The sequence below is a fragment of the Varanus komodoensis genome, unplaced genomic scaffold, assembly GCF_004798865.1.
Source record: "Varanus komodoensis strain SLA01 unplaced genomic scaffold, ASM479886v1 scaffold26, whole genome shotgun sequence".
In the NCBI taxonomy this organism is placed as follows: Eukaryota; Metazoa; Chordata; class Lepidosauria; order Squamata; family Varanidae; genus Varanus; species Varanus komodoensis.
Genome location: NW_025335684.1, coordinates 10,653,291 through 10,680,125, shown reverse-complemented (window position 1 = coordinate 10,680,125; position 26,835 = coordinate 10,653,291). Strand labels below are relative to the sequence as shown.

The 26,835-nt window shown below is 47.4% G+C and overlaps 1 protein-coding gene across 5 annotated transcripts in view; it reads right to left on the bottom strand.

The window, feature by feature from the left end:
* Positions 1-26,835, bottom strand: part of SNX29 (sorting nexin 29) — a 191,935-nt gene that overhangs the window by 23,301 nt on the left and 141,799 nt on the right. For 4 of the 5 annotated variants that reach the window (XM_044433143.1, XM_044433144.1, XM_044433147.1 and 1 more), the window contains exon 20: positions 24,299-24,438. In XM_044433143.1, the coding sequence (XP_044289078.1) occupies positions 24,299-24,438 (140 nt within the window). Of the gene's footprint in view, positions 1-16,945; positions 17,413-24,298; positions 24,439-26,835 lie in introns of those variants that run through there. The other variant, XM_044433145.1, reaches the window with a different exon arrangement.

The following is a 26,835-nucleotide window of genomic DNA, read 5'->3' as shown; positions in this document are numbered from 1 at the left end:
GCTGCACCCAAGGGGAGCTCCATGGGGCTGAGTGCAGGTTAGCCCTTGGAGGAGCATTTCTAGGGCTTAACTCCTCCCAAGACAAGGTGGATTTCTCACACTACACCTCTTCAGAGGAAAGATGTTCTGCCTTAAGAAGGCCTCACTTTATCCTACAATGATGCGGTTGAGATGAACATGGAGGGAAGGCCTCCTCCTTCACCAATAGCACACTTTCCCTAATTCCCATCGCCGTGTGTGACTTACTGTGTTATCCAAACCCAACAAGGCACGATGCGGCGGGGATGGCTTCAAAGCTGCTGCACCAAATGCTGATCCCTTGCCAGGATTGGACCACAAGGTAAGCCAAATGATAGGCATGGATCCTGACCGTGACACAAATCGCTCACTATTCAGAAATGAAGATGGGACTAGGAAAAGACATGAACAAGCTGCCACAGGGCAGGTGGAAACCCTTGGATGTGATTCTTAATCAGTCCCAGACAATTACACCTGTTAGAAATATATTTGTTTCCTGTAGAGTTTGGCTGATCAGGTTTTATAGGACATGCCAATGTAAAAACAATGAACCAGAATTTTCCTAGTAAAAGAACGACCTCCTAAGGCACAAGGGTAACCTTAGATCTGCAGATGAGGTTTAGCCTAAGTTCGAGCAAAGATGGACCTTGAAATGCTCCAGCCACTCTATGGCACTGCAAGACGGCTGCATCTGCTATTTTGATCAAAACACTTTGGATTTCTGTGATTTTTATGCTCATAATCATACATAGGGAGCCTGCTAAAGGAAAACAGATGACCAAGGAGAACTGGCACATCCTTCGGGTTGAGCCAGTCCTTCAAATAAAAGATGCTTGAACAGTAAAATAACCTCCGAATGCAAACTGGCACAGTTTCAGCAGTACAGAAGAACGCTCAATGGCAATCTTTTGACTAAGAGATATTGGATTTTCTTCATGTTTTGAGCCAAGAGCAGAAATGCAGGGGTGGCAGAGAGAGAGAGAGAGAGAAGTTGGACTCCATCCTTGTTTTAAAGAAAGCTGCAAGATCCACATCAACAACAGTTGCTGCATTTCTGTTAAACATAAACAATGATTCCTGTTTTCTCCTTTGGGGCCTGGAAAGGAGCACAACTTGAGGGTGTCTGTTTGCCTGGATCACGTGTCCCAATGACTAGAACAGGCCACAAGGTCCACTGCGACAGAGCCCGCTTTCCTTTGGACACCCCACAATTAGGGCCTACACCTCTCTGTCTCCCCTCAGGTATTCCCCTTCCCTTTAGGTGCAGAGAAGGATTCTTACTGGGAAACACCTTCGCAGTGCTTAAGCCTTCACACTGAACAGCCCTTTAAACAATCTACAGAGATGAATCTCAGGGGTCTGTCAGGCTTTCTCTTTGCAGATTTTCAGCAAAGCTTTTCAGCTGTCTGTAAGTCTGGGCTGTAGGGTTTCACTGATGTTTTGGTTTTATTGATTTGAATCTGCAGTCTCTGTTTTCACAGATTTCTAGAGTTCCCGTTTGGTGTGGTTTTTATCTTGCATATCACCTTGACAAGGCTCCACTCTTCAAGGTGGCCTATAAGTAATTTTAGGTAGATCAGAGCTCTGACTGGGGTTCTAGGGGGGAAAACCCTCAAAGTAGATTCTACAAGCTTGACATCTGCCCACTCCCAGATGAAGGCATATGGTAACTGACAGATAACTCCAAAATATAACTCCAAAAGAGCCCACAGAATAGCAGAATCAAATTTCCATCTTTATATTTCTTTTATTATTAGAGAAGATGGAATGTGTAATGAATTAACATTTTATTACTGAAAGTACGGAACAGAGCAGTCCTCAGCAGATGACTGTCAGGCTTTTTATTATTCTGCAGGAATGCTGCTCAATTTTCAAACCTGCAAATACCAAACTGTCACATGGCTTGCCCTGAACATAAATCAGCACAAATGGACGCGTCTGCATTTATTTGCTTTCTGAGCATGTTATGCATTGGTCCTTTCACTACTAAGCTCCACACCCTGAGAGTATAAAAAGCTGATGAGCTGAAATTGGGAGAAATGGCCGCACGTTAATATTCTGTTATTCCAGCATTGGAATGATGAGTTTGACATTCTGGGCAAAATGAAGAAAGAAGTAGTTTTCATGTACTTCTAGTCGAATTTTGGTCCACACAAAGTTCTTGAGCAGTGGAGGTTTGGAGGTTCCTTACAGATAAACAACAGTTGATGTAGCTAGAGAAGTTTTGTGCAACCCCAAATAAAGGATCAGTTTTGAACTAAATAGAAACAGAACATTTTTTTTTCAATTGACGGCTTGAACCAATGTTCATTCAGTGGAACTATCATGGGCATGGAATTCTAACAACCCGAAAGAAAAAAAATCAGTGTGTTTCTTGAAGGAAGAGGTTAACAAATGCAGTTCTTCAACCGAAACACAAGCAGAACCCCTTCTTTGAATCAGTAACACAACCTGCTTTTCACTGTTTTAAACCTTTCAAATGGTTCAAATGAAAATATACTTGGTGTTCAATTTCTTTGAGTGTGACAGGCTCGAGCTTTTACAAAGAAAATGGCAATAAAGTATTTGATGTGATATGGAATCATTGTGCTAGAAGATTGCTTAACATATTAAAGAGCATTTGTTAATTTCCAAAGTGCCTGCTATTCTATTGGGACCATCACAACTGTTGCTGTGATGAATGTATTTAACAGACTCTGAAGGACAATGTAATGCAAAATGCCAGTTCTATTAAAATACATGGCAGAATGGAAAAGGAAAAGGCCAGAGACGCTTAAAGCAGGCAGATGAAGATTACCATTGCTGAAATTTTATTGGTGACTGGGAGCTAACAAGATGCTGCTTTGAGCACTAGAAACTACAAGCAGCCAGTAGCATTCCTTGTGGACGCTACAATGAAAGAAAGAAGTCGCACGCCATGGTTTTTCCTTTTGCCAAAGTTAAAGCAAAACGATTCTTCCCTGGAAAACAGCCACACGTCTTTTCTTCTGCAAGCAATGTCCACAAAGGAAAATGACATCCTCCTCCTGGGACGGCAACGCATGTCATTTTGTCACCTGCACACTTGAATGGCTGCAGGAATAGTCATGCTGTGACGCCAAAGCCTAATGCAGAACATGACATTTCTGAAACTAGGATTGCGGTATTCAGGCGTGAGTGCAGGATCATCCTGGTTAATGGTGTGTCTTGGGGATGAAATACCAACACATACCTTGCCTTTTGCAACTGGCGCCACAGGGTTGGCTCTCAGACCCTACCTATGTGGCTAAAGGAGGGCTGCTTAATTTCGGCAACCCCTTTGCTCACCTGGGCAACAGACTTTCCCATCCTGGTGCTCATGGAGACTCTGAACGCTTCCCACAGAACATTGAGAAAGCTTTTGCAAAGTTAACACTGAACGATGCAGCGCAGAAAAGCAGAATTCCTCACCCAAAACGCTAAAAGCAGCTTGCCTGCCTTCTGCAAGACGAGCAATGAAGGATTAAGCCTCCTGGCCTTTAGGGAGGCTGCTCCCTAAATCAGGGTGCTGCCACCAAAGGGGCCCCGTCACATGCCCCCAGGAATTTGGTGGCCGTTCGCAGAGCAGCAGCAGCTAAGCCATCTCCCTTTCGTCTGACCCCCATCCTGTCTTCGGATGAATACTCCAAATTCCTCAGAGAACCTACTCCAGTTGCAGTGGGGCAAAGCACGGAATATTTTGCTAAGAAAAGCAGTGCTTGGCTTCCAAAGGCTAGCCGTGTACCGCAACGTATCTTTCAGAGTGGTTCATGGGGGGAAGGTAAGAGAGGCACTCCAGTGCTCACAAAGGAGGTCACATCATGCGCCTCCTATGCGGAAGCCTTGCCAATTTCATTGTTCTATTAGAAGAGATGACAAAGCCCTTTATCGACCTCTAAGACCGGTAAGCGCCTGGAGACAAAAGTCCTCGACTGTCCAGGTGAATCTGACAAACGTTTCCCCAGCCTATGCCATAACCTTTTAGCTGGGCTGCCTGCGCTAGTGAAGGCCAACCCAAAGTGCCAAGTCAATTTTACATGCCTCGTAGTGCTTGGGATCTGAGGGAAGCTAACAGATGACCAAGCTGCATGTCATGTTCAGCTACCGCTCTGTTCTAGAGGATTCAAGCCCCTGTGAATTGTGAACTCCTGCTCACCTTCTGCTCCCCTTTCCCTGCTCTGACGCAGACTTTTTTCACCTGGTTAGAGCTCCCAGCATCTCTGACCATTGCCCATGCTGGCTGGGGCTGATGGAATTGAAGTCCAAAACATTGTGAGGGGCCCCTGGCTGGGAAAAGACTGGCCAGTCACAAAGAATAGCAAGATACTGGCTTGCTTGCACCAAATCATAGCTTGAACTAACCAGAGTTTACCTCTGTTTGGGCATCATGGGGCACTGTGCTTAATTCGGAAGAGGAAGCTGCCAATCTTCTCTTTGTAGGCATACGAGGAGGAGAGGAGGGTGTGAGTCCGTGGCTCGCAGCCACTCATGGGGTCTTGATTTAACTTTTCATTAAATTAAGCCTGGGTGAAGGTCCATGAGCTGCACAACTGCAGCCTTGAAAAGGTTTTGAAAAATTAAAAGGAAAAGAGCAAGGGATAAAAATATGCTGTGGATGGATAAAAACAATTCTGCTCTATGAGACCAGAAGCTCGCCAGTTTCTGTTTCCAGTATATGTTGCAGGCAAGAGCCATCACATCAGGAGTATGTGTCATTTACCTTCCTTTGCATGCAAGAACTCATTTCCAGAAATAACATATAAAACAGACACTGCAGAGCGTCAACATGACAAAAATTGAGAACTCTGCATTTTTACATAGCCAAACTGGAACATTTGTCAGGCGTCACAATACCGCGTCTCCTTCAACAGTTTGGTGAGTGCAACTTCATTCCCTGTGGAATTGCTTCATCCCAAGCTTCTGCCCGCATGATAACTGTTTCAGGGGACAGAAGCCTTCTATGCCTTTCCTATGACAAAATGTATCCTGAGATGCGCGGGGTGTTCTGTGGCATACGCAAGGGGTCCGTGTGACTGTGTATGCATACAAATAGCTCATCTAGAGCACCAGTAACTAGAGGAACTCTAAAGTACTTGGCTCATTTCGAACGCCTTCAATTAAATCTCATTACAGCAAACACATTCCTCAAGGGCAGCTCCACCAATTGCAACTTTTTAGAGGCCTGAACAGCAAGAAGTGGGACTGCCTTAGAGGACTCCCTGAGTTATTTCCAAAAATGAACTGGAGAATCACACGTCAGCAGATCTAGTCATGGATCCTAAATTCAAGCACAGAAGCTGGGAGTGATCTGAATCCAGGACATTGCTTCGTGCTGCGTCAGAACCTTGTTGCATTCGGCCCAGTATTTCTAAACCAGACTGGCAGTGGCTTTCTAGGTTTCAAGCAATGTTTCCAGCCTTCCCTGTATCATCCAAACCAGGTGTCCAAATGGGAGAGGGCGTAACTCTCCCTTCTTCTAACCATGAGGAAGTGGGTGCAAGCCCAGTAAGGCAGTAAAAGCAAGGCAAGGTTAGACATGGGAGAGTCTGTCAGGACCCTGGACAGATCTATGCTGGCTGAAGCTCCCTCAGGAAGAAGTGTTGTCTCAGCACTATGCAGAGGTCTTCTGAGGTGTATTAAGGCTGTCTTAATTGCAACCCATTCCAAACTCCTTGTACTTCTCCCTGAGCAGCTGGCTTGAAGGATCCGCTGTGTGACTCTGCAGCCGCTGAATCCTTTGGTGTAGACATAGAGAGCACTACACCGGAGGAAGTGCCCCACAGATTTGAAGACATGCAAAGCTGCATCGTCTAGCTTGGAAGGTCCCGGGGTGACTAACAAAGGTTGCTGTGACCACTACCTCCAAATACTCCTCTAAGCCAGAGGACGGGGATCAAAACCAGAGAATATGCCACCAGGTTGGGGAACACTGTTTTCAGTACTATCTGCAGATAGGAGAAGTGGTGTATACACACTTTTTATATAAACATGAAATTCACTGCTAAACCTAGTAGCAGATAAGTTACTAGGAAAGAATTGAGTAGCAATGATGCTTTACATCAAGCTCCAAGATTTGTCTGTTCAAAATCAATATTTTTCCTTTTCCTTTTCTTTCCTTCCTTCTTTCTTTTTTAAGTAAAATGCTAGCAGCAGCATTCTGGATATTTTCTTAAGGCACTCTCCTGTGAGACTATTTCTAACTGTGACTTTTTCTTCCCCAAAATAACAGATGCCTTCCAGGTCTGCTGCAGCTCTCTAAACTAAATTTGACATCTTCTATGCAATAAGGTAAAGCTGGGAAGTGATGCCAATTCTCTCATCTGCTTCATGGTCCCAGCCAATGTTAAAAATTGTTCTTGGCTGACGTTTGTGCAACAATTCCAGATTTAGAAAATGGACTCCAAACATCACCTCCCCAAAAAGGAATCGCCCAGAAGTTTTGCTGCAAACCAGTTTTATAAACCATCTTTTTCCTAGTTGCACAGGGCAAAGAAAATGTAAGGCAACAAGGTTATCTAAGGTCCTAACCAATAAAATTACTTTGCTCCTTTAGAAGGCATATATAATAATTAAAACCTCTAAGAACTAATTTACAGTAATGGCAGCCCTGTTGCCTGACTGGTTGACTCTGTTCTGGTTTATTGCTAACTTTAAGGCCTCCCTGAAGTTTTGGATCGTATTTTCAATAACTTTAATGGACTTTGGATTAACTTTCTAATTAACCCACAAGGAGGAAATTTGTTGGGCATGTTTTGTTTTATATTTAGGACTAGTAGCTGAAGAAATCTGCAGTTTTCTTCTCTTCTTTACTATATATAATAATAACCAGGTTAATATGCGGTTTTAAATTTTATAAACTTTTAATGATGTTTTAATATGTTTTAATACATTTTATTGCTCTTATAATGTGCTTTGTGAACCACCTACAGAGCTTCAGCTGTTGGGCAGTATATAAATAAAATAAAATAAAAGTTTGGATTTTTTATTGGAGACCTTATTTCAAAACTGATATATCTACAGAGAATTTGCAGCATCATTTCAGTATTTTGTCCTATATATAAAGCCCTGAGACCAAAATCAATTGTCCTGTGGAAATGATCACCTGTTACCTAGCGGAGAAAAAGTGAATTGTCTTCTTTGCTTATGACACAAAAATTTGTATCTGAACAGGATGACTTGACTGGCATTCTAAAATATGGAATGCTCCGGACCTGTGCAAACAGGATACAGGTGGAGGCCAAAGTGGGGAAGGGAGCAGTGCCCTTCCAGAGGGCCAGACTGGGACACCTGGACAGTCAGATCCGGCCCCTGGACCAAAGGATCTGTATCTCTGATCTAGCTCAGTACTGTCTACCACAGCCTTGCCCAACCTGGTGCCCAGCAGATGTTCTGGGCTATAAGTCCCAGCATCCTGGCTCTTAACCATGCCAAAACTGCAAATTATGGGAGAGTAAGTCCAGGCCACCTGAGCTACAGCCCATCATGATCTAGCTGCCTCCAGTGAAAGCTTTTGCCGGCGTATGCTGCCGAATGAGTCTGTAGGAGATCATTGTCTACCAAGGCTGCCCCCTCCTCCCCGCTTCTTCTTCCCTTCAAAGGACACAGATGCTCAAGTTTGGCCTGTTGTGTCTTTTGCCCTTGCAGAAGAGGAACTGGGACTGAGGATTTCTCATGGCCTGGCAGAGCCTTGTTCTCCCTTCCTCCCTGGGCCCTCCGCGCTAGCGCTGGCTCTAAAGTCACTCTTGCACCTTTGGAGCTAAACCTGGCATGGAAAGAAACCAATCGGCTGGGAGGGTAGAGGGAGCACGCTCTGTGGCTGGAATCTTCCAAGGCTGGAGCTCAGACTCTGTGTGGCTTTCAAGGCCAGTGCTGGGAGCAATGGGATTGCACCCGGAGCTGTTTTCATCTGGGCTATCTTGGGTTTTGTTGCAGTTGTTTTTAATATGCCACTCCAAATTCACCCATCAGAACCTGAAAGGCATGGGTGAATGAGAGCATCTTTACCCGGGGCAGCTTTGGGGAGAGGGTTGCTCAAACAGGGTGCCACAGTGGGAAAATAAATATCCTTGCCTCCCTTGCTCAGAGGCAAGGGCATCTGAAGGAGGGCAGTCACACAAACTCGGCACAAAAGCAGGCTTTCTCAGCCAGGTTTTGCCTAGGGATGCCCGCGAGCGTGGCTTTTGTTGGACAAGGCAGGCATGATGTTTCCAGCTCTGAAATCAGCATAAATGTGCTGGAGGACTTTGTTGTATCAGAACAAGGGTGCTCCCCAACCTGTGCAGAGTCTGTTCATTCAGTCATTCATGAATCCATCATAGGGAGTCCAAGGCAAAAGTGAAGACCAGCAACCAGAGAAGGGCAATAAAGACATAAAAACCCAAAGCATCAACACAAGATGGGGAATACATGGCTCAACAGCACTGAAAAAGACCTTGGAGCTGTTGTAGACAGCAAGCTAAATATAAGCCAGCAATGTGATGCAGCTGCAAAACAGGCAAATGCTAATTTGAAATGTATAAACAGAAGTATCACTTCCCAAACAAGAGAGGCACTGGTTCCCCTTTATTCTGCACTAGCCAGACTTCACCTAGAATACTGTGTTCAGGTCTGGATATGTTTTTAAAAGAAGCACAAAAACTAAAAAGAAAGGCAACAAAGATGATCCAGGATCTGGAAACCAAGCCCCGCAGTGGGAGACTGAGAGAACTGGGTATGTTCAGCCTCGAGAAGAGAAGACTGAGAGGGAATATGAGAACACTCTGCAAACACCACAAAGGCTGTCCCAAAGAGGAAGGAAAGGATGTCTTCCTGCTCATCCCTGAGTGTAGGACACAAAACCACAAACTTAAAGTAGGGCACACCAAATTCAGGCTAGGCACCAGGAAAAGCTTCCTCACTGTCAGAGCAATCTGCAGTGGAACTGGTTTCCTAGAGAGATCGTGGGCTCTCCGACACTGGAGACATCCAAGGTGAACCTGGACAGCCACCTGGGTGGGGTGGTGTGACTTGGCTTCCTGCACCAGCAGAGGGAAGGACAGCGGCTCTGCCAGCCACAAAGCATTCAGCCCCCGTCCCTCATACTCCGAGGCACAACACTCAGATGGCTGAAATTGCCTGGCTAAGCGTTCTTGCTGAGCCAGAGAAGTGCAGAGGTGGGCTTTGCCTCCGTGCTCCATATGCCCTGCAGAGGATGTCCGTAATCCTCTGAATTCGCCAGGTTACAGGCAGCCTCACCGAAGGGTACTGCAAGGTAGCAAAATACTTTGAGAACTTAAGGGCAGCATTCTGAAGTCGCTGCTACTGAAATGCTTCGGCTATCGCAACCTGTATTTTCACACAGACAAGACAGCAAATTCTAGAAGAAAAATAGAAGACTTTAAGGCAGAAATCACAGAAAGACTGTGTAAGGAAGGAAAGCCCTTATGTAGCTAAATATGTCTAGCACACACACACTGCAGACCACTGTGCTGCATCCCAGGATGTAATCAAATCATTTGAGAACTGAGAGAGGAGCGTCTGATCACGTTTTCCTCATTCCTGCCTTCAGAAATGGATAACCCCTCACTGGCTGGGGATCCCATTCTCTGTTAATAGATTTCGAGAGCCACCTGCTACCATAACGGGCCAACAACATGTCAGACGTGTTCCATTTTAAGACAGAAAGAGAGCATGGCAGTTGTTGGTTGCCAAGGAAACGAGATCGGTGCAGCAAGGACCCCAAATTCCAAGTGGCTTACATTTTCAACTTCTCAGAGAAATTTTAACCTATTCCTGAGCTGCATTATGCAGATAACATTGGGATGTGTCATGATTCCAACCATGAACAAACTAAACCGAGAAACAAGCCCCACTGCACTAAAGCCATTTTTAACTTGCTGGCGGAGATCAGCTGCACCAGGCACTGACCAAAAGGTAGACCCAAGGAAAGCCACTGCAAAGCGGACAAACTGCATTACAGGTTTAACTCAGGGGAAATGAAGCCAGATTGAGTAAAATGAGATTAAAAGCATCCACAAACTTGAAATTAGGCAATGCTCTTACAAGATGCAATGTTCTCCTTCAAGTGTTACCTCAAGACAACATCCTAAAGGGTTAGTCCTCCATAGAAAACAGCCAGCAAATGCCTTCACTGCACACAATAAGGCAAAGGAAAACTCTTCATTGGTGGATCAAGGGGTGAACATCTTCTGTGGAATGAAACAGGCACACGCGTACACACCTCCGTGAGCACTGAGGACACGAGCAGGGGGCCTGAAGGACAGAGCGCCTGCCGAGGTGGTCCTGAGCAGAAGCTCCGGCCGGTGGGATGCCTAGTTCCTCGACGAGGGTGGCTTTCCCCGCCATGACCTCCATTGGGAAGGATATGGCCCAGCCAAGCACTTCAAGTGCCACCTGGCCTTCCACCTTAGGAAGGCATACAGCACACAAGGGAATCCTGATGTTCTCCCCAATCCCTGGGAAGAGCAGAGATCCCCCTGCATCTATGGTCTGAGCTATTCGCAGGACCTCAAATAGGGTAGAGCTTGGGGAAGGGGGTGGCCTTGCAGGCTAGATGCACTGGTCCGGCAGGACAACGTTGGCCAAAGGGTCCCTGCCATCATCCCAACAGAAGCGCTTCTTTTCAGGTCCCACTCTATAAGCTGTCATAGTCTGCTTTCTGCCCACCTGGTTTTCTGCTTTTGTATCCCAAAGAACAGGACTGCAGGTGGCGCAGTGGTTTAAACCGCTGTGCTGCTGGGCTGGTTGAGCGAAAGGTCGCCGGTTCGATTCTGCACAACGGGGTGAGTTCCTGTTGCTCTGTCCCAGCTCCTGCCAACCTTGCAGTTTGAAAGCATGCAAATACAAGTAGATAAAAAGGTACCACTTCAGTGGGCAGGTAACAGCGTTCCATGCACTTCGGTGTTTAGTCATGCCGGCCACATGCCCACGGACACTATCTGTGGTCAAATGCTGGCTTCCTCGGCCAGGAAATGGAGAGGAGCACCACCCCCGAGAGTCAGGCATGACTGGATGTAACGCCAAGGGGAAACCTTTACCTTTCCTTTACCTTTTATCCCAAAGGACACACTTGTGGCTCCTGGGACGCAGTAAATGCACCCAGTCTCAGAAGGTCAGTTTGAGGGGTAGAGCAGTCCTGTTTATCCTGCATTTTTTAAAGGGCTGCTTGTGCTCCGAGTGCCTTGAGATTCACTAAGGCTGCCAGTGCCTCCCGTCGTGGCACCAGCCCTTCAGACAAGGCGGTGCACCAAGGCTGTTCTGACCAGGCTTTGCCCTGCTACATGCTAGCTGTGCCTCAGATCAGAGCTTAGAACCAAAGGCATTGGCTTCAGATTCTTCAAGGGCTAATTTTAGTAGTTTTAAGAGAAAGAAAGAGTCGCCTCCATGGCTGAGGCGAAAAGATCACCTGCTGAAATTCCGCCTTCTACACTAGAGCTCTGGAGGTAGAAATCCTGAGTCCCATTGATTTTCTCAGTTCCACTCCAGAAGATCAACAAGTGAAGATCCAGTGTGACACTGGTGTGTTTCTCAACAAAAGGGTGCCTTTTGCTTTCTCGGCAGAAGGGAAGACATGCCCTTACAAGACCCCGGTGCTGCCAACCCTTTGCGGTGCCCCCTTCAAAGGCTTCAAGCACTAAATACCTGTCCTTTACCTACAGAGGAATCCACTGGCATTCACTCCATGGGAACAGATTCATAAACACGGATGATTTATCTATTTCCGAAGACTGCCAAACAATCCTCAGCAATTAACTCTGCTGAGCAATGTCTTACTGCTCTTATTTAGATGCTAATCTCATTTAAGAGCCACGCTGTTAAAGGGCTAAGCCGATTTCAGCTTTATAGCAAAATTTAATATCAAGTTGGGATTTAAGAATATCCCCAGTCTTATAAAGTGGCAATATGACATGCCTTTCTGTAGAGCACCACAAAGTGCACGAAATGCTCACACAGGTGCTGGCACAGAGGCTCTTTAGACTAGGAATCGAGGGCAGATCCCAAGGGAAACAACTGCACAAAAGAAAGGGAAAAACCTGCTTCCATCTTACTGTATGTGGGGTAGTCATGGTGGTGACGACCCCAGCACAGCTCTGAATGTGTGGGGAAGGGATCTGGGGATGGGATCTAGGGAAAGCGACCAAGTCTCCACTCTGCCTAAACCAACCAAGTCCCACCTCAGGAGATGCCAAGTCAAGTTTTGCCATCACTACCCAATGCCATGAGATCAGAACCTCGCCTTTCCACAACCAGAATGAATGCCTTAATCTGGTTTTTGCCTGACTGCCAAAACTCAAGCTCTTTGTAATAAGTTTGTCTCCAGGAAATTCTGGGATGGAGGTCAGGAGAAAAATTCTCATCGGTGGCACGTCCTGAAATCCTGAGAGCAATTGCCAAAGCGTTCTTCAAGACAAGGAAAAGGGAAAGTGGCAGAGTACACGCTCCACTTTAGCCCCGAAACATGTCGGCTGAACGAGTAAGCAGCACACATGTGTCTACAGGTTGCTGAGAAATGCCTCATGCTCACCTCTTTCCAAAGAGGAGCAAATTCTCAGGGCAAGTCCTGCTGGATTCAGCAGCACTGAAGACTTTGATGCCTTTGCAGTATTTGCTTTATTTACAGCTATGTAAGGCAGGTCATGGATGCAAACAGGTCCCAAGGGTCCAACCATTATCATTTCCACTTCATAGAATGGGATGAAGGGCGTACGAAAGTCAGGCAGCCCCCAAACTAGGAGTGGCTCGGGAAAGGGCCGAGGCAGGGGAAGTGGGGGAGCCTGGAAAGCCAACAGATCCTGGGTCTGTTGTTCTGCAGCGCCGCTTTATCAAACCTCCCCGGCAAAAAGGAACAGTCCATCTGGGACACAAAATGACTGTATTTTGCACTGCTGGGGACAGCGATTGGCTAGTTCAGGGCTGTCTAGAAGCGAAGCCTTGCACAGCTCTGCCTCACCAAGGGAGGCGAGGAGAGCCAGCCAGGTTGGCTTGCACACAGGGACAGTGCTGCCAGGCTCCACCATCCCACAGCATGCGCTGCTCCGAGGCAGCTCTGCAGCCACTCACCGTGGCAAAGGACGCTCAAGGAAACTGCAGAGCGATGCTCACAAAGCGAGCCAACCCAGCACGGCTTTGCCCATAGCAAGGGGAGACTCAGGGGTCTCTACGCATGGCGCACTGTCGCTGCATCTGTACCTTGGCCTGGCTGAAGGCGCAACCAACAGACCTGGCCCTTTAACTACTTTCAGGTGACACATTCTCAGATACACTCAAGGACTCCAGAGCAACTCGTGTTTCTTGCATCTCGGGATATAGGACTAAACTGCAAACAGTGGTGATTTCAGGACTTCATGGAGGAGACATATTCCTGGGATGCTGTGCATTGCTTCAGTTGTGTAGCACAGAAAGAACCGCTGACTTTCCCTCCCTCCCCACCCATCCATACTTTACAGGGGCTTCTGTATACTTGGGCTGTTATAACAAGGACAACAAACGGTTTGCCAGTCCTGAGCGTAAATGCACCCCCTGAGCATGCACAGTTTTGCATTTTAATCTCACATCAATCAACGCAATAAAAAGTAGTTTGTGGCAATCGCCCTGATGCTTTCATTGCTTGCTACTCGCTGGACTTTGGCCCAGTCCTAGCTGCTAGAGCTTCTTTCTCCAACATCATGCATGCCAACTGTTTGAACTACACCTCCCATCAACTTCAGCCAGAATAGCTTGCAGCAGAAATCCTGGGCACCTTTATCCAGAATATTTGGAAGGCACCAGGCTGGAGGAAGGTTGCAAAAGATGCTGTTTGGAATTGCTTCATTTTAGCCATTCTCCTGAATGTAAAAGGTGCCGTTTTACACAAGTTCGGACAGAAAACAAATGCTGCTGTGCTGGCAATTGAAGGCCTTTTTTCTGTCTGAATTTGATAGGACTGTGCATGAGATTATTCTTGTGGCACAGCATCTCTTTTGCACCAACACAAAGCAGAGTTCACTATGAAAAATATACTTTTAGAGGAAGACAAGCTACCGGCCATGTTCCTTCAGAAAGGCAGTTGGCGGATGACAACAATATTTATTTAAGAGGTGCAGAGGCTGCAAGCAATGGTTGTGAGGCTGCTAAATCAGAATATTCATCATCGCAGCCATGCATTGTCACGGCAGACTCGAGCATCTTCCTCATTACAAATTTAACAAGCCTGTTCCTAATCACAAGTCTTTACAGAGCATGAGGATTTTGCATCTCACTTGTTTGTGAGTTAGACATGCCCCCAGCTGAGAAATCTTGGCATTGTCTCCACTAAATGTGATAAACATGGGCAAACAAGCCTCTCTCATTATCTGCTGCCCTGGGAAATTCTGGCTACAGCTCCAACGCCGGCAAGAGCTCAGGAAGGAAGCCCTCCACCCACAAAACCAGCTCTGCTGTTTCTGTGACTACTGTGCAGAGCTGCTGCGACTCATGAAACAGACTTGGACACACTTGGGATTCAAACCAGCAAGTGTGCCTTGCGCACAACAGAAGGACCTTGGGTGGTGAACCCGCGGGATGAAGAAGACTGTCGGAGTCGCATGGCACCTACCAGGTCACTTAGCAAGTTTAAGAAAATAAATACACGTGAGCCATCCAGAAGTGGTATATTCCACAGCAGACAAGTTTTTAAATGCCTTGCTTCGCTCTTCACAGAAACGTCAGGCAGGGATAGGGGCCCTCAGGCCAGGGGCCAAATCGGACCTCCTGGGCGTCCGCAGATGATCAGGCCCTCTTCCCCCGGCCACACTTCTTTCCCCAAGGACTTAGTCATGGGAAATAAAAGCTTGAAGCTGCTATATGATGAGATCCAGTTGGAAACAAGGTCTGAACCCTGGACTGGGACTTGGAAAAGCTGGATTCGAGTCCCCTTTCAGCTTTGAAACAGCACTGGGTGATGTCAGGGCAGTCAATGACTCAGCCTTGCCTACTCACAGGTTGTTGTGAAGACCAAGTGTAGAGGAAGAGGACTTACTCAGAGGGTTGCTTTGCCCTGCCCCTCTTCGCCAGCCCCACAGCACCCATCACTCCTGGAATGTGGTCCTGGAGAGCTTCTCTGGAATTGCAGTCATCCCTCTGGCAGAAAAGGGTTTTCCTCTCTTGCGCTGGCAGGGGCCCCGGAGGCCCTAGCTAGGTGTCGGATCTGTACCCAAAGGCACCACGCCAGCTTAAGGATGGGCGGGAATCAGAACATGGATCCTTGGCCAACTGCAATTCCTCAGAGCAGACTTTTAAAATTCCATCTCAAAGAAGATGGTTCACACCATACAAGGAGTGCATCCCTGAAAGCCTTCTAATTGCTAGCCTGATTAATTTCCCCTCTTCTGAACAATTTTCCAGGGCATCTGGATGAAAGGTTGGTTATGCACCTTATCTATCAGATAAGGTCCACATAGTATGAAATAGTTTGCCATTTTTTTTCCAAATCACCATGATTATAATAGTGCAACTCACTGAGTGTATAAGCCAAATGGTCAAAATTGTATTTTTGCAATGTTATTTCTAGGTCGCATCAAACCCTGTGACCCTAGATAAACAAATGCATGTGTATGTAAGCATACTGTGGGCTGATTTCACATAGATAAGAGTGGCAAGTCTATTACAAGGCTAGCTTGTAATGTTAGGAATCAACTGCCAATTAAAAACTCCCGCTCTGAGCATCCCACCATTTGCTCAAGCAATTAAAAAAGGTTTGTCAACAAGCACATTTAGGGTGGCCACATTCCAGAATGTACATCCTAATAAGCACTGGCACTTGACATCTTCCTGGAACCACCCAAAATGTGCTTTTTCAGGACAGGACTGACTGGCGCAGTTTGGATGCTCAGAACAGTGCCTGAAGAACCGTTCGGAACCACACCTCTACCAGCAGTCCTACGCAACAGCACTTGCCCCATTAAATTCAAGTGTTTAAGGCTTGGCACCCGTTAGCGCTAAAGAGATTTTTCTCAGCTTTTAGGGGCCAGGCATTCATGAAAATCCCTATGCTTTCAGCCCTAGAACTGGAACTAATTGCTCCTGTCTTATTCATTTTCATACTTTTGAAAAAGGGTTCAAGATGTTGTTTACAAGAAAAAGCTGGTGTCCCATTTTACACCTAGGAAACAATTTCCAGTTAGATCTGTCTCACTACACCCACACACATGCGCGTGCACACACAATGCATATTTCCTTTCCAACTGCGCAAGCAATCCGATGCCCTCTAGATGTTCAGGACTACAAATCCAATCATCCCTGCAGCGGCCATGCAAGCAAAACATCAGCTGGAAAGTCACAATTGCGCACCCCTGTTGATGGTCCCACAGAGCCAAGCACTATTCTGCAATGTCAATCTTTCCTGTCCCCAGTCTTTGGAGAGCACAAACATTTACAAGCTGGCTGTAAAGGAAGAAAAGTTTTCCATATCATTTATTCCTATATCCATTTATTAAATAATTTACAAGCAGTAGTATGTGGTTCTTGTGATTTTGAAAGTCTAATCAAAGTCGGAGAACAAAAATACGGAATGCCTCCATCTCTTACAGCGGGAGACTGATGGGATTTGAAGCAATGCAGGGCATCTCACAAAATGTTCCAAACAGACTTGAAATTAGGAATGATGTACTTTGCATGTGGTCCCAACGCATGCTGGGAGGGCATCTTGCATCCTTGTCTTCCTTTGGGTACTTCTATTTCTCTGGAAATGAGGGGAGTAGCCTTGTATCTTCCAAAGAGAGGCCAAAACCCAGTTCACACCTGCGCAGAAGGGCCAACCCATTCAAATTCTGTCCTATCCTGTCCAAGGCTCTGAACATCATCTTCATCTCCATCAAGCTGACTCCAGGTGCAATATGGAGCCACTGGCCAAAAACACCTTCAGCCAGGTTCAGGTGCTAATGGGCAGGCAGAAGCCAGGAGATCAATTCTTGGGAAACAGGAAACAGAACACAGGTAATAGAAAGGCCAGAAGAGCTCATGTTCAAGCAATCGCCTGTTGCTACGGTGGCCAGGTGTATGGAGGACAGTCCCCTGCTTTTGAGAGCTAGGAGAGGACAATCCTTTATCTGATGACGCACTGTCTGAAGCATAACGAGGCTATGGGGGATTTAAAAGCAAAGAAGGGAAGCAAGGCAGGTTGGCTCGTGGCTTACATGCGCAGCAGGCACACTCATCGCCCAGCCGGTGCTCGTCCATATGGCGAGATGCACCATTTTATTTCTCCGTCTTCACCTATACCAGCAAAGCTGCATGTGCACATTGGCCGCCTCTTCTTCAGGGATGGGTTTCCTTTCTGGGGGCAATGCAGAAGCAGCCATCTGGAGTTCAGACAAGGCCTGATGGGTGTCCCGAGGTGGAATTCAGTCAGCAGGCTGTTGCCCAGAATGAAAAATATATCTCCTGCAATTCAGAAGCAGGGATCAGAATAGGGGCTGGAGACAGAGTACTGCAAAGGAGAAAGGGAGGACAAGAAAGCACTCCAGCTGCTGGCTGGGAATGAAAAAGCCAGTTGTTCTTAGCGTGCGTTTCAGGGCGACTTGGATTCTTTGGATGGGGAGGAGGAGCCCTTGGGAAAAGAGGCCTCCGGATATTCTGGTGTTCTCCAGGGGCAGGGGACCAGAGCCCCAGCAGCCAGACGAGCCTGGTACGATCCTTGATCCCACGACGTGGTGTTGGGAGAGAGGGGCTGAGCAACCAGAGGGGCGGCCTAGCACCAAGAGGCTTGCCCAGACCCAGAAGGGCCCTCCCAGAGGGGCAGGGCCCGGGGTTACTCAGAAGGAGGGTTCTCAGAAGTAGTTTCTAGTGTGGGTTCTATGAACTGCTCTGTGCATGCGCAGAGACCACTTCTTTGCTGGTTGTGGTCTGTCGTTTTGAAAGTGTGAAGAGAGAAACTGAGCTTCTGACAGTGTGTCCCTGCACATGCTTGCCTACACAGGACCAGGAGGAAATATAAACTGGCAACCTCGGTATTTACAATACCAGATTCCAGATAAAAGGACAGATGGTTCTCGAGAGTGTGTCTGGGGCTGATGGCACAGAGAATCTCAGAAACATGGTATTTGGATGCCCAAGTTAAAAGCTGACATGTCTAACTTTTGTTTTCAAGTAAAGATTGCTTCTGGCTTGCAAGTGTAAAGAAACACCATGGAGATTTAAAAGAGAATCAGCAAATTTTTGTTTTTCCACAGAATCACTGTGTCAGATGCAAGAAGCCACACAAGGCAGCATACTCATTAAAAAACTAAAGACATTCATATTTTTTTAAAATTTTATTTTCCTTTAAAACGAAAGCCCTCTGGAATTGGATATATGAACATCTTGAAAATTATGGAAATTTCCCTGTCAGAAAAATGACAGGCTGACTTGTATTAAGAAGTATGTTTTAAACACAACTCTCCCTTCCCCCCGCCCCAGCCTGCCCAGTCCTTTTCCCCGAGTCAAATTTCTATTTCTACAGAACTCTCATCTCGAAAAAATATTACATACTGCAGGCAAGTCTCACCTACTCCAATAAGATTTGCTGCCGCACACAATCCAATTAGGCACAAATAAATGGTGAGGTTCCCCTCCCTTCCATGATATTTCTTTGGATCCTGGTACTGTAAAACGACCAGGACCCTGTTGCTGGTGCCCATCTGAGTTCCAGCTCTGGGGCCGGAGGGCCCGAGTGGCCCTGCTCTCTCTCCACCGCTACTGCTGCCCACTCACTTGCCCTCTGCCTCGGGGCCAGTTCGGCAGATCTGCCCAGATGGGGAGTTCGATTCAAGCAGAAGATGCTGCTCCGCCTCCCCAAGTCTGGAGAGTTGCAGCGAGGAGCAAGAGGAGCAGGCCAAGTGGTTCTAGGGGGTGCGGGAGCAGTGGGCCCCGGCAAGCGGCCCTGGCACGCCGCCCCCACCTGCGCTGCCGCAGCAGAGGCTAAAATGCCAGTGCTCCTCCAACAAGTGTTTGGAGCATGCGGGGAAAGAGCTGGGAGCCAGTGCAAGGGCTTGGCGTCGGGACCGGCAGGGCGATGCAGCTCCCCCTGGTGGCGGGACAAAGAAGGCAGCCTGGTCCACCTGGGAAATCCTGGCAGGATCGGCTTCACATCTGTAGGGGCTTGCAGGATGAGGGCCAGTGCAATCCTGCCGACCAGCCACGGGGGGGGGGGGGGCTCTATAAAGGGCATCGCACTCCTGCTCAGCTTTGCCACAGTAACACAAATCTTTGCCGTGACTGCTCTGCATTCCGGATCCAGTTCTTCAGCGCCTGTACTTGTGCCCTGAATCCCGCTAGTTCCTGCATCTGCCTTCTCTCTGGGTCCCTGGCTCTCACTTGTTCCCACCTCCGCCTTCGCCTCTGCCCTTGCTGCCACCCCCAGGCGCCTCGGCCACCCTGCTCCTGGCGCACGAGCTGAGGGCACCTGCTGCTTCCGTCCTGGAGTGGCGCTTGGCCCCCCCCCCCCCCCCGCAGCTGGTACCATCTGCCACAGACAGTGAGGCCTGCATGGTGCCAACAGCAGCAGGTAAAGACTTTCCCCTGTTCTCAAGCAGAGGGCGGCATCTAGTGGAGTTCTTGATTTAACTGTGTCAGCGGGTCATGGCAGAGAACCTGGACAGGACCTGGCGAACACCACCCAGCCCAATTATACTAGAGTATATCACTGTACTTGTAAACACATAGGTTTAATTAGTGAGCTGTTTAGGGAGCGAGTTCTGGCCAAAAACGTAGGTTATCCACAAAATTCCAGAAGGACTGGGAGCGCGACTACCACTTCTGCTCTATCACATCTACTAACTCCATCAGTCTCTTCTCCTTGAACCATTTCTGGCTGAGTGACCTTAGGAACCGGGACCAGAGTTTGATGGTTTCTGATTTTGTCCTCGTCCTTTTCCCACCTTGTTTCTTAGACTGCAGGCTTAAAGGAAAAGGCAATCTTGTTTTTTTCTTACTGTGGGTAAGCCACTCTGGGAGCCTTTTCATTTCAAGAGTGGAGTAAAAAGTTAATTTAAGGGTGCAATCCCATGTCATGTTTAAACAGAATTAAAAGGCTGGCTGAATCATGCTGGAAGTTGTTTTTTCCTGACTAAATGGGCATAGGATTGCACCTGATATCAATCCAGCCATCGTGTAATAGACTTGGGCCAGTGCAGAGCACGGAATGCACCCTCTTGAAAAGCTAAGCATTTGCATTTTGCATTCGTTTTGGTAGAGAAACTAATCTGACATGCGAAACTGGCTTTTACTCGAACTGGCCTGAACTGACCGCTTGACTGGCAGGGCTTGGCAGCCTCTCAGAGAAAGAGGGTCTTTCCCATCAAAGGCTATCCAAGATCTTTACAAATAATGATTTCAGGGATTGAACTGGAGACCCCCAGTCTGCTAAAAGCATGTAAGGCACATTGCTTATCTTGGTTCTGAGCATCACCTGGAGTGGGTGGAGGTTACCATTCCAAAACGTAACCGAGACAGTAGAGAAATACTATTGGTCAAGAACATTGGCTATCTGGCCAGGATGAGATTGCAATCCTCTTGAAGGGACAGAAAATTTGCTTGGTGGCACTCCAGAGACACCATGCCACTGTTCACAGCTTGATGTTGTAAGCCGCCCCGAGGCCTTGGCAAGGGGCGGCATAGAAATGTTTAAATAAATAAATAGATAGATAGATAGATAGATAGATAGATAGATAGATAGATAGATAGATAGTTCGAGATGCCCCCTCTGGTCCTGGCTTCAGCCATGCGTCTTCCAGTTACCTTCAGACTGGATTATTCTAATGCCCTCTGTGTGAGGCTGCCTTTGAGGATGGCCGGTTGGAAGCTTCAACTTCAGCTTCAAATGCTGCGGCTGGCCATCTGGAGCTTACATCGCAGCGTCTAATTCTGATATTGGGTCAGCTCCCCTGACTCCTCATTTGCTTCTGCTCTAACTTTAGCCCCCTAAACTGCTTGACCGGCTTACTAGTGTGTTCCTAAACAGGTCTTGCCTGGGAACTGAGGGTGCAATCCTAGGCCTGATTAGATAGATGCCAAGTTTTGCATGATGGGAGCAGTGTGGCTTTTCTGTCCGACCATGCCTAGGATCGCACCTTTAATTGCCACGTTCTCCATGCCACCTCGAGATCTCAGTGAGTTGGGATGAAGCGCGGAAGCTGCTTGGTGGTGCTGCCGCTTTGACTCTGGTACATTCTCCCAATCCAGGGCTCCCCCTGCGAGATGGGTTGATTCCATAAAGGAGGCCACAGTCTTGCCTTGGCAACAGCTGAACAGGGCTGTAAAAGGCAAGGTATTTCTAGATCGAGAGAGGTATTACTACCACTCTATATGACTCTGGTGTGCCCGCAATTGGAGTATTGTGCTCAGTTTTGGGCCCCTCATTACAGGAAGGATATAGCCAGGCTAGAGTCAGTGCAGCGAAGGGCCACAAGGTTGGTGGCCGGATTGCAGGGAAAGCCGTATGAGGCAAGGCTGAGGGAACTGGGTCTCTTCAGCCTGGAGAAGAGGAGACTCAGAGGGGATCTGTTGGCGACATACAGGTATGTGACGGGGTGTCACATGGAGATGGGTAGAGACCTGTTCTCCCCTGCAGAGGAAGGCAGGATGCCCTCCAATGGAGCAAAGTTCAGGGAGCCAAGGTTCAGTTTAGAGGCCAGGAAGCACTTCCTGACAGTTAGGACCCCAAGGATATGGAATGGGCTTCCACAGGAGGTGGTTGAGGCCCCACTGGTGGGGGTGTTCAAGGACAGGCTGGGCATGGTGGGCATGTCGTGAGCGGAGCTGGCCGGAGCCGGGGGTCAGACTAGATGGCCTGGGAGACCCCTTCTGACTCGCTCTGTTTCTCTGTTTGTATGTTTCTATGTATTTTATAGGGCATTCTCTCGTAAGCCTATTGGATCCTTGCCCGTCTTGGTTAATAAATAACTCCAAGCACGGGATTGGGACCTGGATTTTGGAAGTGGTTAACGCTTCTCTGAGGGAGGGTCGAGTGCCTGCCCCTTTAAAGGAGGCGGTAATACGACCGGTCCTGAAGAAAGCGTCACTGGATCCAGAGATGGCCACTAACTATAGACCTGTGGCCAACATCCCGTTTCTGGGCAAGGTGCTGGAGCGAGTGGTGGCGGGACAACTCCAAGCACTCTTGGAGGAAACTGATTATCTGGATCCTTTTCAGTCCGGCTTCAGACCCGGGTACAGTACTGAATCTGCCTTGGTCGCCCTGTACGACGACCTGTGCAGGGAGAAGGACAGGGGGAGTACATCCCTGTTGGTTCTTCTGGACCTCTCAGCGGCTTTCGATACCATCGACCATGGTATCCTTCTGGATAGACTTGCGGGATTGGGGGTTGGAGGCACTGCTTTGCAGTGGTTCCGCTCCTATCTCGACGGTCGATTCCAGAAGGTAGTGCTGGGGGACCATGTCTCTACGTCATGGCAGCTATGCCATGGGGTACCACAGGGCTCCATTCTATCCCCTCTGCTATTTAACATCTATATGAAACCGCTGGGAGAGGTCATCAGGAGGTGTGGGCTGTGGAATCATCAATATGCTGATGATACCCAGCTTTACCTCTCATTCTCCACTAATCCAGGTGAGGCAGTGGCTGTGCTGAACCGGTGCTTGGCCGAGGTAAGGGAATGGATGAGGGCCAATAAACTGAAACTCAACCCAGACAAGACGGAGGTCCTGTTGGTTGGCGGATCGGGTTTCGGAGAAGGTGGATTTGACCTGGTCCTGAATGGTGCAACACTCCCTCTTAGGGATAAGGTCCGCAGCTTAGGTGTACTCCTCGACCCGGAGCTTTCTTTGGAAGCTCAGGTGACAGCGGTAGCGAGGAACGCCTTCCTTCAGCTTCGGCTGATTAATCAGCTGCGCCCCTACCTGGAATACGACTGCCTGGCGACGGTGACACACGCGCTGGTGACTTCCCGCCTAGACTTCTGTAACGCGCTTTACGTGGGGCTTCCCCTGAAGACAGTCCGAACACTTCAATTGGTGCAAAATAGAGCTGCCAGGTTGCTGACGGGGACGGGGCGTTATGCTCACATGACTCCAGTCCTCCATCAGCTTCACTGGCTTCCCATTGAAGCCCGGGCCCAATTCAAGGTGTTGATTATGACCTACAAAGCCCTAAACGGCTTGGGTCCTGGCTACCTGAACGAGCGCTTACGTCCGTATATGCCCGACCGCCCTTTGAGATCTGCGGGAGAGTCCCTTCTCCGGGAACCCTCCATGAAAGAAATTAGGAGAGTAAGTACCCGGAGGAGGGCTTTCTCTGCGGTGGCGCCCAACCTATGGAATTCACTCCCCAAAGAGGTCCGCCTGGCACCGTCGTTACTGGTTTTTCGGCGCCAGGTAAAGACCTTTTTATTTAAACATCATTTCAATTGTTAAAACATATGATCTGGCCTGGGCAACTTCTTCTTCCTTCTCTTTCTCCTCCTATATTTTTATTTTATACTGATAATTTTAATTTTGTATTTGTAAATCAATGTATTTTTTGTATTGTTATATTTAATGGTAATTTATTATGTACTATTGTATTTCAATGTATTTTATCATGTTGTAAGCCGCCCCGAGGTTTCGGCAAGGGGCGGCATAGAAATGTTATAATAATAATAAAAAAAAATAATAAGCTGCTTTAAGGTGGAGACAGCTTGACAGTTTGTAACATCGACAACTTCGCAACTCTTCTCCTAGGAAGAATGTTCTGATTTTGATGGCTATTGGATGTGTAATAGCCATTTTATTGTTTACAGTTTTAAGATGGCGCACATTCTCCTGGAGTTCTTGATTTAAGGTTTTGTTTATTGCATACTTTATTAGTGGGTTGTCGTATTGGCACTTTTTATTGATCGTGCTAAGTGCTTTCCATGACTGTGATTTACATAACTGTGGGGGCTTCTAGAAGAAAGAGATATAAATAAAGGCCTGCCATTTATTTATTCATTTATTTTAGAATCTAATGTATGGTGGTACTAAAAAAGGTGATGTTTACGTTCCTACAAGATTCTTGGAACTCTAATCATCATCCAAGAAATGAACAGTTGTATTAATTTTTCCTCTTCCGTGTTGGTTTATGAAATACATACATTGGTACAAAAGCTGTCCAGTATCTCTTGAAATGAAATGTGTGGTTTCATAATCCACTCCTCTAAGAACATCAAACCCTTTCAATTTAATGCTGGATTCTTATTAAAAATACATGCCCTATATTGTAAAGGTTTCACAACAGCCACTCTTAATATTTTTTAACATGAGGAAAAAATGCTACTATATTGAAAACTTTCTACCAATCTGAGGGATACTCACATGACAAAGGGCATCAATTGGGTAAGGGTCTCTTTTTTCGGGTTGGCAGTGAATTCTGGCAGTATCTGGATTACTTTGTTCATCACATTTCTTAAGTAAATCTGTAACTGCTTCCGTCGCTCCTCAACAAACTTTGCATCCTGGGGGAAAGGGAAAAGGAGGGAGGAAAATTACACCATTGTATTCAATTCATGTGTTGAGCAAAAAAATATATAAAATATGATTATTGATCTCATGCATTCTTGTGTTTAAAATAACCAGTGTCCAAACCAGAGCACAACATCAGCTGTACAGCATAAGCTGCAATGTGCTACCATCACAAATAGGTCTATAATCCCAATTTGATGTTAGTTAAACTGGGGGGGGAGGGGTGGAACGGGACGGGACACAATAGGTTACTCTAGCCCCAGTGTGCCTCATAAATGAATGGGTATATTGTGGGTAGGAGTTCTGCCAAGGAGGGATCACCCCCAAAAATGGAATCGCTGGGAGCTTCCCTTATTTCGGAGATGTTACCATCCAAGGGACATGTGATTCCTCCCAACAACAAGCTGGTGTGAAAGAGGTACCACTTTGCACGGGAAAGGATAACTACAGCTGTTGGAAGCATCTGACGGGCTGGATTTTGACAGGTGTCGAGTGCTTGCAAAGGGGCATTAACTTAGCTGCACCCCAGGAGACCACTGAATGGAGTGGGCAACTGTTGGATTTTGCCAGTCCCGCCCCCAATGCTTCTCCTGCATAACTGTGGTCATCTTCAGTTGCAAAGGGTGGCAAGAAAAGAAATTAAGAAGTCACAGGTATTTGCAACCATTAGGGACTGCAAAAAAGAGCAAGAAACAGAAACAAAAAGTCAACTGCAGGTAGACCCTGGGGCAGTTGGCAACTGTGGCTCCAAAAAATAATAAAAGTAGTTCCCAACCACTGGGTCATTTTGGAAAGGCAGCTCTTGACTATCCAAAGTGGGATCAGGAAAAAGTGCAAGAAATACTGTGCCTCTGCTAACTGCCCCCAAGAGGCAGGAGCAGCAAGGAGGAGTTACAACACTCCCAAGGACTTTGCTATCAGTTTGTGTTGGCCCACAACAGGACGTGCCATCTGGGTCCAGATGACATGAAAACCCATGGCAGGACAACAAACCTGACAAGAAGCCCGGTGGCTTATAAGCCAACCTTTAATCACCTTGACAAACCCATTAAGGGCTTGCAAGTCATGCTAATCCACCAGGACTCAGAAGGCACAATGGGAGGCCATCTCATGCAGCCCCAGTCAATGTACAGCAGCGAGAAAATTACGCTCTTGGTGCCTCTTAGCAGCCTGACACTTCGTCTCTGTACGACAGGGACAGGGGATTTTGATCAAGGTTAAGGGCTACCCTTCTTCATGGGGAAGCTTCTGGGGCCACCTGCCAGTGAGAAATGGGGCCACAGATGGACCCATGTAAGTACAGTACTGTCTGACACTACAGTCTAGCACAGTACTGATTTACAGAGCATTTCGTGCTATGGTACTTTTGGCCTAGGAATGGCTCTGTGGGACCTACAGAGAGGCCGTATTGCAGGGGTGGAGCATGTGCTTTGCATGTAGAAGGGCCCAGGTTGAGCTCCGGCATCCCCGGGAGGGCTTAGAAGAAATGGTGCAGGAAACCATGGAGATCTGCTGCCAGTCTGTGTCGACAGTACTTGGCTAGTAGTTTGTCTTCCTACATCTTGATTTTTCTTCTCTGCATACAGAGACCAGCAGCCTCTTGATCCTGGTATGTCAGCCTTCCCCACTCTGGCGCCTTCCAGACTTTCCAGCTCCTAGCACCCCTGCTGGCTGGGGCTGATGGTGGTTTATTTATTTCTTTTATTTAAAGCATTTCCAGCCTGTCCTTTGCCCAAGCCTCAGGGCAGCTTACAAAAAAATGGTTGAAGTCCACAACTTCTCAAGGGCACCAGCCTTATGCCTTAAGGACACGTCAACGAGTTCCTCTGCTCATACAGGTGACCTTGTTCATTTCAGAAGAGGGAACAGACACGTCTGTGCCATCTGCACATTCTGCACGAGCCCAGGGAGCTCTTGCAAAATGTGGCTGGAGAAACGCATGCAGTGTAGTGAGTCGCATGAACATGGATGATTCAGAAACAGGACCTGCTGAGAACCTTGTTTCACTTTCCTCTTCAAATTTAGCTTAACACCCCACATTAACCACTTTCGTATGATTTGAGACAACCAGCCAAGGGATATATTTACATCTGCCTCTACTGGAGCACTGTCATTTGAGTCGTTTCCCATTCACCTCCTTAAGGTCCCCAGTCAACAGCACATTAGAAACAACGAATCTGGATGGAAGCCCAGAATGGAAAATGCCAAAGAGCTTTGGTAGTCACTTCATAAAGTTGAGCTGTGTGTAATCTTACTATCTACCTGCTACAGCTTTCCTCTGAAAATATTCTTGCCAGTTATGCTATCGTCTAACCCAGCGGTGGGGAGCAGGTAAACAAGACATATTTGATGGGCACAGACCAGCTATCTGTGTCAGCTGAAAGCAGTGA